The sequence below is a fragment of the Silurus aristotelis genome (assembly GCF_946808225.1).
Source record: "Silurus aristotelis genome assembly, chromosome: 18".
NCBI classification, from domain to species: domain Eukaryota; kingdom Metazoa; phylum Chordata; class Actinopteri; order Siluriformes; family Siluridae; genus Silurus; species Silurus aristotelis.
The window spans coordinates 20,562,562-20,573,121 of NC_139591.1; the positions used below are offsets into that span (position 1 = coordinate 20,562,562).

At 35.9% G+C, this 10,560-nt stretch overlaps 1 protein-coding gene across 2 annotated transcripts; it reads left to right on the forward strand.

Moving 5' to 3' along the window:
- The first annotated feature begins 227 nt into the window (after nucleotides 1–227).
- sftpba (surfactant protein Ba) lies at nucleotides 228–9,865 on the forward strand. Of its 2 annotated transcripts, none has more exons than XM_083568819.1 (12): nucleotides 228–348; nucleotides 1,304–1,362; nucleotides 2,539–2,613; nucleotides 4,539–4,661; nucleotides 4,841–4,954; nucleotides 5,377–5,457; nucleotides 5,650–5,827; nucleotides 6,001–6,143; nucleotides 7,343–7,423; nucleotides 7,867–7,977; nucleotides 8,840–8,877; nucleotides 9,516–9,865. In XM_083568819.1, exons 1-11 carry the CDS (start codon nucleotides 297–299, stop codon nucleotides 8,873–8,875), a joined length of 1,053 nt encoding a protein of 350 aa, XP_083424945.1. In that variant the 5' UTR covers nucleotides 228–296; the 3' UTR covers nucleotides 8,876–8,877; nucleotides 9,516–9,865. The 2 variants fall into 2 exon arrangements, with proteins under 2 accessions (XP_083424945.1, XP_083424944.1); XM_083568818.1 differs by having other exon boundaries at nucleotides 7,343–7,447; nucleotides 7,888–7,977; nucleotides 9,516–9,689.
- The last annotated feature ends 695 nt before the right edge of the window (nucleotides 9,866–10,560 follow it).

The following is a 10,560-nucleotide window of genomic DNA, read 5'->3' on the forward strand; positions in this document are numbered from 1 at the left end:
TTTTTTACATTTATGAAATCTTGAGTTGCTTCGTTTTCTTTCTCCAAGAGTTTCGGCCGTGACTTGGATACAGCTTCTGAACAAAGCATGAACAAGCACCTTATCAACTAAGGCTGGCTTTGTGGTTTTGGCTAAGCACATCAAAATGCTCATGAAAAGTGATTCAGAATGTTAGTTCCTGTTTTGAGAAACCATATGTATATATATATATATATATATATATATATATATAGTGAGCCAAAGCAGAGTGCAGTGGAGAACTTCTCTGAAAACCAAAGATCAGACTGAAGAGAGACATGGCCGTTCCCAGCATCCTGTTGCTTTTATTCCTTTCAATCTTTGGCATCGGTAAGTCTGAACTGCTAAATGTATTCTTTTATTGTTGCCTGTCATTATGGCCGTTGAGAAAAAAACATCCTTAAAATCCTTAAAACCAGTGTTTCTATTTGTATATTTAAATAAGCATGTATAATAAGGTGTTGTAGATTTAAACATAATCCACCATAAGTTTAAAATTCAGCTAAACCATAATTTATTACAAAGAATAAAATTTTGTTCAAAGAAAAGTTTTTTTAAATTTTTATTTTTTATTAAATTATTTGACCAGTGATTTATTACTGTATTACAGATGAAAATAAATCAGCATATAAATTATATTACATTATATTATATTATATTATATTATATTATATTATATTGTGTTATATTATATTTGGCATTTTTACATATTTATTAAAAAAAATTATCCACATGATGGATATATCACATTATGGATATTTTTCTTTTTTATATAACATTATTAGTAGTTTCTTCTTTTTGACATCTATATTATGTTTTTTTTGGTTACTTTTACAGACATTCCAAATGATGTAGGAGACGTGTATCGTAAATTGTTTGTGACTTTTCCTTCTTAAAATACATGTGCACAAACACACACATACACACACAAACATGTACCAGCAGATGCACTTTTGTCCAACATTCATCTCTTACTTCCTACTAATACCAGAGTTTTTGTTCTCCTGTAAGTAACAGCTTTATTGTGATATCCTGGTGAGATGTCAGCCCATGGCAGAGCACACACTCACACATGTATTTTTGCATGATGAGTAGAAACTAGCAAACCCCTGAGGAGACCCATACAAACATTTGAACATGCAAAACTCCATTGCATCCTAAGTTTAGAATCGAACCATAAACCTTGGAGCTGTGAGGGTGGCAATGTAATCCACTGCCTCATAATTTCACTAATAGTTCAATGTGATAAATCAGCCATTTTTAGATTGCAATTTGTTTTTTACAGCCAATGCGAGGATACTTGGTGCAGAAACAGTGGTTCTGAATGAGATGAATAACATAAAGGTAAAACAGCTTTACAGAATAACTCACAATCACATACACACTGCAGACATTAATTAACAAAAAATATAAAATTTTGTAGGATTTCTGATTTAAAACTTTACTGGAAACCAAAAAATCCGTTGCATTATGTTAAAATCTCTAACCTTAACTATTGCTGCATTCAACTAGTCCCAATCTCCAACCAGGATAAAAACAAATAAAATACACCCTCAGCTCAAAATTCCTATTCAGGATGTTCAGCTCAACTCAAATTTCAGCAAGAGACATAAAGTCAATATGGCCGCTAACAGCATGAACAGTATACAAAGCAGAACTTATGTTAACCTGTATATATATGAGTATAAGTATATCTCCTACTGCTTCATAATTCTTATTAATTTCATGTAGTCTAATTTGCACTGCCATTCCTTCTGTTTACTTTTACAGTGTTATATCAATTATTGCACTATAATCGTAATATTTCATTTCATTTATTTGCTTTTTGCTCTACTGGTTGGATGCTAAACTGCATGTCATTGTCTCATGCAGTTCTCATTGTCTTATTTAATCCATAATACAGACTACACGGATCAGCGTTTTGAGAGTTAGTTGGTTAGATATGTTGCTAAAAAAAAAAGGTTCAATTGTAAATATGTCCCACTTCCAACCTTAGTCAAATTCATTGGGTTAGCTATATTAGCTAAAGATGCAAATTTCCGACATGAAACATGACTACCTTTAGGGAAAGTGGAACTGTTCCTCTTAACCCTGATGTTAATGTTATGATCCAAACTCAGAAATTTGTCCTTTGTTCAGTTCAGTTTGTTCAGGGTGGTCTTCTTTTACACTAGGTGATCACAGCTTTCAGATCCTCCAACTCCTCACAGCTGCACCACAAATACACCAACCATAACACATTTTTTTAAAGATATACACTCATCTCACTTCTGCTTTAGCTTTTCAGGCTCGTAATTTATTCTTAGATTTAAAAAAAAATAACCCACAAAACATCTATAATAATTAAAATAATCCTGAACATAGTTTCCCACCAGTGATCAGCGAATGACTTGTTCAAATAAATAATGGCAATTATTTTGATTTATTTGGTTAAATAATGCAAAATTCTGGCACTTAGTTGACTTTAATAGATAGAATGATTTCCTCGATGGCAATGACTAATATGTTAACCGATTTCAGAATGACGAAGCCTGCCAAGACTGTATTCATATCATAGAGCTTCTGAAGCACTTGCTATCAGATGAAGATTTCCAGGTAGGAATTATTATTTATTTCTGGTGTCTAAACCATATTTATTATATTATTTGCTAAATTCTTTACATTTTCCATTTTATCAATGCCCATTTAAATGTTTTAGATCTGATGGTTTGTATTTCATGAACCATCCGCTACCTTCTAACTAACAAAACATCAACTTTATATAGATTTGATTGAATCTATTGAATTCTATTGAATTCTATTGAAGTTCTAATGTATAAGTTTAGTGCCTTTAAGTTTGTTCCTTATAATTTTATCTCTAATGAGCAAACCAGTCGCTTGAGGTGGCACGGCAAAACTCCCTGAGATGGCATGAGGAAGGAACCTTAAGAGGAACCATTCTCATTTGGGTAGCACTAAATGTTCCATCATTGTTGGGGTGTACTGCTCAGTTATGGGGGCTTAAATGCAGAAGTGTTTAGCTAGTCTTCAGCTAGTGAAGCAGTCTTTTGAAATTAATACAATTTCTCCTGACACACATTTGTTTCAACAAATTAAAAATGGTTTTGTACAGTGATTCTAAAAGTGGACATTGTCCTGAAGCAGCTTTACAGAATTCAAAAGATTACAAATGTAAATTATAGCGTCATTAATTAGTCCCTATTAGTTTATACCTGTATTGAATAACAGTGGCACTCTTTAAGAAGAAATCTAGAAAGGCTCCAGACTCAAAGGGAACCCATTCTTATCTGGGTGACACCGAATGTCCATTCATTATAGTTCCAGTCATTATGGGGTTTTTAACTGTTTCACTCTGAACATCTCTGAGGTTGAAAGGAAACACGTTTCTTCGAAAATGTTTTGGTTGAACTACTTTAGAAGGGTAACAACACTGAATACATCTACGTCAATGCAATGATTCAAATGAGTCGACTCTTTCAGGTGAACAGCATTTATAGTATACATAGGGGTAGGTCCATATAATTTGAACCGTGACACAAATTGTGCCACAGTAAATCATTTGTGTGTTCATGTAAATCTGCTTTACATGAACAGTGAAACAATTTGTGTCACTGTTTAAATATTTATGGACCTACCCCTATGTATACTATAAATGCTGTTCTTTGTGACTTTGACAAGCAATTTAATTTTTAGTTTTGGCTAATATTTATGTCGACGTTCATTTGTATGCATCAAAATGCTTTGATTGATTATTCGCTTGTTTCTTGTAACTAAATTCAGTATCAGCATTTGTTAGACATGATCAAATGTGCATGGGGAATATAAGATGGTCTCAAGGTCTATAAACACTTTTTTACTTTCACTCCACAGAATCAGGTTCAGGTGAGAATTTTATTTTATTCATCCAAATTAAGCCACAAAACTGATCTGATCATGTGGACAGTGTAGGCCAATATAAGATCACGATATTGATCAGACATGATATTATGGTCATGAACATTCATCAATATTGAAAAATATCTATTATCCAAAGTTCCATTTATGGAAGGAGACCTACAGTGACAGATGTTTTCACAGGGTCCTAAAGAATAGAAAAAGACAAAAAAATAAATCTGAATGTTGCATAATACAGTCAAGGAAAGGTGAATGTGGTCATATTTTTAAAGGAATATCTATGATAGAAGTAAGGTGATGAAAGGGTAATATTGGCACATGCCTACAACAGTGGGATAAAGACATGAACGTGCATGAACGTGATTTTTTGGTGTTTGCTTGCATGACTCTAGCGAGGTTAAGAAGAGGTCAGAAACAAAAAGAAAATGATTATTCATTAAATACATATTGCCTGATGATTGATCTTTCTCTATTTATATAATTTATTCTCTCTGACACAAAATAAATCAAGAAATTGACAGAAAAATGCCATTAACGATCAGGTACATGGTGCTTGAGCAGAACCATTTTGCCTTTCATCAATATTTAATCCGAAATCTGTGAATCGTGTGTTTTGTTTCTGTCAGACGAGGCTGAAGGGCACTCTGGAAGGGGTGTGTGACTTGCTGCCTGAGCAGATTAAAGACCAGTGTCACAGTGAAATGGACAAAGACCTTCCTCTTGTTCTCACCTTCCTCGTCGGACTGATGGTGAGTTGGTTGCATTGACAATAGACATTGTCAAGGTACCAATTTTGAAACATGCGATGAAACTTCAGCATACTGATTCTGGGACCACAAATTTGTTCCAGGACACCAGCATTGTGAAATTAAAAATAATAAAATAATAATAAAGGCTATGTTTCCATTTGATCTCTGTCTATCTGTAGAACCCTGGACAAATGTGCACTTATCTAAACCTATGTGAAGGCGAGTTCAAGCTGCAGATGGAGGACATTTTGATGAATTACGTACAGAAGACCGTAACACCCCCTTCTGTCATGGTAAACACATCAGATACCTGGATTGAAATCAAAGTTCACCTCAAGGGCACTATCTGGAAGTGTGTTTAAACTATACAACCTAACCTAGTAAATTATTAAATCATTGAAGACAGACTTTAGCATGTAATTGTACACCTTTAAAGTCACTTGCATAGTCGATCTGATCAAATTAAATCAAGGTGCATGCTGGGTGATAACTACAGACAGGTGAGATTAATGAGATTCATTCAGTATGCTCAGTTAATACTTAGTGTTTGACGCCATCTAGTGGATGCAGGATTGTCGGCTGAAGCTCTAAGAATTTTTTTGATTCACTTGCTTTACTTGCTTACCCTGTGAATAATGTTTCTTTCGTTGCACACACACACACACACACACACACACACACACACACACACACACACACACACACACACACACAGCTGGAGGCCTCGTTCCCGTGCAATACTTGCACATATGCTTTGAATGTGCTGAACTGTCTCCTACCCACAACAGAGACAGAGGTGAGAGGAACACACACACACACACACACACACACACACACACACACACACACACACACACACACACACACACACACACACACATTATTTGCATTGAGAATTATGTCCAGAAACATGTTATGCATGTGTATAAACATGTAACATAACAATTAAATGTATAAAAATCACATTGTTGTGCTATGTCTATGTTAGAGTGTTTTGATCAGTGTGCTGGATGAAGCATGCTCTGTTCTTCCCATGGTCCTAAGCGGTCAGTGCTCACGACTGGTTCAGAGATCATTGAAGAAGCTGTTTGAGGTTCTCCTGAACGCAAAATCGCCCAACTCCATCTGCTCTGTGCTACGCCTCTGTCAGAGCTCACTTCCACTCGGTAACAACCATTTGTCTGTCTCTTTCTCTGTTTTCATTCATCTTTTTTCATTCCTTTCCAATCTGTCTTTATGTCTCTCTTCTTTGATTCTTTGTCATTTGTCTTGATTACTGACATACAAATCTCTCTCTCTCTCTCTCTCTCTCTCTCTCTCTCTCTCTCTTTCTTCTCAGTTGCGTCTCCTCTTTCGGACTGTGACTCATGTCAGACTCTGGTCATCCTGTCTCGTCTTCGATTGGGCTCCAATGCCACTCAGTCTCAGGTTACATCCTTCATGAGCTCCGTGTGCCAGTCTCATCCTGGCGTCCTCCCCAAGGTTAAAGTCTTATTTTATTTATTCTGACCTCTTCACTGTCTTCATTAACTCAGTCTTCATATAAAACTTGAGGCAGGGTGGAAAAGTCTGAACAAATTTGGTTTGTTTTCGGTAGCTCTTGTATTATTCTTGGTTACTATAGTTGCTGTATAAAAGTGAGAGCCGGCTGGGAAACAGCAAGAGACCAAACTTGGAATAAAATAGGGATAAACAGTACCAGCTGCTTAAACTGTTTCTGACCTCTTCTTTACACATATTTTTTTTCTTTTTTTGAGTTAAATTTATAAACATCTCCAGACCTGCAAATGTCCTGCTTAGTTGTATCTGTTATTTGCACAGGTGTAAAGAGGACCTAAATATCATACGTCAATTAAAGTATAGATCCCTTACTGCAAAACTTTCTCCCTTACTGGTAAAAAGTCACCAATTCCAATATGACTTCGAAAGTCTTCGAGTATCTGATTTAAACAGTACTTGAGTATTTGGCTCATATTAAACGTAAGCTCAAAGATGCACCAGTCCTCAACACCAAGACACGTGTTAGTGAAAAGCCAAAAACAGCTGATTTGTGAGGTTTTATTTCCTAAAAATACAAATCAGATTGTACACTTCAACACTGCATTAACCAAAATCACCACAACAGCCTCTTCAACATGCCAGAATTAAACAAAGATCAAACAAGTCCATTAAAAATAAAAGACAATGTAGTAAAACAATCTTTCAATTAACAAATAAAATGATGTCACAAAGTAGAAGAGCCATTAGTATTTAATGGACAAATAAAATTCAATAATTTTAAAGTAAAACCAAAGATTCAGAGCTGATTGTGATTTGAGGCACAGCTCAGTCCCAGAGGGGGTGATATTTTCATTCAACTTTAACAAAAGCTGCTTCTTAAAGTTGTTGGAATTTATTTGAGCTCTTTTTGGACTGAAAATGAGGCCAGCAGTGTTAAAAAGTCGCTCACAGGCAGCAGATGTGGGTGGCGGAGTGTTGATAACATCTTCAACAGTGCTGCAGAACGTCATTGGTAACAGTGATTGTCAATGAAAATATAATGGAGTAAAAAGTACCATCTGTTGAATCATAAATGTAGTTGAGTAGAGAGTAAAAATGACTCAAATCTTTGATAATTACAGTATTGAAGTACATTTACTCAAATACTTTACACCACTGGTTGATTGTTTGTCATTCCACAGTGTGAGAGTTTTACTCAGCGCTACGGTGAGCAGCTCCGGTGGATTCTGGGTAAAGAGGCAGTGGCTCTGGATGTGTGTGAGGTACAGAATATTAACAGCACAGATGTAGAGACAACTGTTTGATTTCTGTAATGGCTTTATGAGCCACATTAGCACTGGTGCTACTCTTAGTGAGAGTGTCACAAACATTAACACAACAATTACAAATAATTTTTCATTATTTAAAGTTCCTGTTTTGGACTTTATTGTACACACATAACCAGAATGTTGAGTATGTCTGTTCCATTGCTGTGTTGTGTTTGTGTGGTGTGTGTGTTCTGTTCTCTGACCCCCCGCTTCCAGGGATATACAAAATAGAGCTCAGTGGTTAAGGCTCTGGGTTACTGATCAGAAGGTCGGGGGATCGCCAAGCTGACACTCTTGGGCCCTTGAGCAAGGCCCTTAACCCTCTGTGCTATATCATATGAAGAAAGAGTTTCACTGTGCTGTGACAAATAAAGGTTATTCTTTTTTATTCTATTCAGAGAGTTGATCTTTGTGTGAAGAGGAGGATGGAGCAGGGAGATGTTGGTGACCCCTGCACCTTGGGGCCAAGTTACAGCTGCCAAGATCTACAAACTGCTCACACCTGTGGGGTGAGCTGTGAATGAGTGTGAAGTGTGTGCGAGAAAGTGACTGGGCAAATGAGATTTATGTAGGATAAGTCAGAGCAAGTAGGAGTTGAATTGAGAACAAAAAGAGAGAACCTAGACAATACTTTATCTTTTTAATCTTGTGCTGGGGTCAGTGTTACTTTGGCCTTGTTTTACAGACACCAAGGTTCTGACTGGTTTTAAAGAAATGGATTCATTAGGGTGAAGGAGAAGAACTAGTTTTTACAGTTGTTCAGGAGCTTCTGGTTCCACTACTCCAACTGACTGTATAAGACTGTAGAAAGAGCATTACTCATAATCACACACTCTGCTCATATTTGTCACTTGCGTTTTTTTTTTTTTTTTTTTGGTTTTTTTGTTTAAATGATTTATGGTCACACTATTGGTGTCACCTAGATGAGGATGGGTTCCCGTTTTAAGTATGGGTCCTCTAAAGGTTTCGAACTCATACCATCTAAGGGAGTTTTGCTTGCTCATCAGGGATGATAAATTCACATACATTTAAATATAAGTTAATTTTGTTCTATAATTCTTACATTCCGTAAAGCTGCTTTGAGACCACGTCCACTGTGGAAAGCGATAAAAAAATTGAATTGAATTGAATTGAATTTTGCGTCGCCGTTGCAGTTCACATTAAAGGCAGCAGAGGGCGCCAAAATGCTCATTGTTTTGTGTTATAAAACCCAGATGTTATATTCCCAGATACAGGCGTGTACAATGCCCTGTTCCGCTCACTGAACTGAAGAAGAGTATGACTGATCTCTGAATTTGACTGAAAAATATTTGAATAAAATAACACCAGTATTGTTCAGGAATATAAAGAGTGTTGTGTTGTTTCTCTCAGGTTATCTCATTCTGCCAGATGAACGTGTGGAAGTAGAAGTAAGTTCATATTTCACACATGATCACAGCCTATTAACATAAAACCACAACCATATCCTATGGTTTGAGTCTCATCTTTGGACTTGTGAGCTCTGACCAGCTTAAGACCTCTGACCTCTTCACCTAAATTCAATCACATGCTCTTAATTGAAAACTTCAGGCTAAAAGTCCACATTGCAAATGACCAAATCTGATGGTTTTATCGGATCTTGTAATCATTTTGATTGCTACAGAAACAGTTATGTAGTAGTTGGTGTGGGTAAAAAATCTTTAACATGAAGATCCTTCTGTATACACTGTATGGACATTTTTTTTTTTATATGTCCGTTCCACATTGAGTCCCTATTTGCTGTTATAAGAACCTCCAATATTCTGAGATGATGTTCCACTAGATTTTGGGGATTTGCTTATCGAGATTTGTGGAGGTTCAATCAGCCATATGGGTGTACAAGTCAAGTACTGATCACTTATTCACTTATTAATAAAAACTAATATGATCACCATATTTTTGCTTTTTTTCCTCCACCAACACTCCTGTATTTACTATCAGATATTGGTAAAGTATCAATATGGAAAGTAGTATAATTCTGATTTCTATAAGGTTTAACTTCTTTTTTTGTATTTTTTATTATGAACAGATCTGTTTCTTTGTTGGATTTCAGCTTCACAACTGCTTCTTCTCATCTCAGCATCAGCCACACAGTCTAAACATGCAATCTAGAGATTTGTTTTTATCTTGTTTGAAAACCCCCACTATGGATCAGACAAATATGATAAAGTGGTAAGATGTAAATTAGCCAACAAAGCAATTTATTCTTTTCATTACCTTTTTCATTTAATCCCTGGACACCACTGCTACAGTCAGGTCCTTTTCAAGAATAAGTTTTTTTCCCTCTGCAATCTGTAAAAGTAATTTTTGTTATTTGCTTTTATACAATGATGAAAGAAATTATTCTCATGATTGCAATAAAATTCAAATATGTTTGAAGAGTTTTTAGTGTGTGATCTTTTAGTGTGTCATGTGTGTATCCATACTTGTATTACACCCACACACACACACACACACACACACACACACACACACACACACACACACACACACACACACACACACACACACACAGTTTAGCAAATGTATTAAAAATCCAAAACTAAAATCATTTATGTAGTGAAAAATGGTGGCATTTGATCTCATGACCTTCTGAATGCTTCAACCTACTGAGTTGCCACTTTTGCATACATTTTAGGATTTCCACAGTTCACAGTGCATGTTGGACCAAAATCAAAATGTATAGGTTTAAGGGTGTAAAATGGTACAAAATCATTCAGGATTTGTTTCTGGGCTGCAGTGGGCTCCATCATTATAAAATTAAAGATGTTTAAAATTATTTAAGCTGGGTCTACAACCAGACTCCGTAACCAGACTGGAAGACTTTGGTCAGGTGTTAAATCATTCTTAAAAATAATAAAAAATGCTGATAAGACACATAAATCTTATATTTTGTTATTCATGCATTCACTCATTTATGTATCCTGGTATAACCTACAGTAGAACTGGAGTCTATCCTGGGAACATGATCATGAGGCAAAAACCCAAGCCACTCACTGGTGTATTTGTTTTGGGAAGAGGGAGGAAACTGGAGAACCACAAATCACTAATATCCTAAATTTTGAAGATCAAAC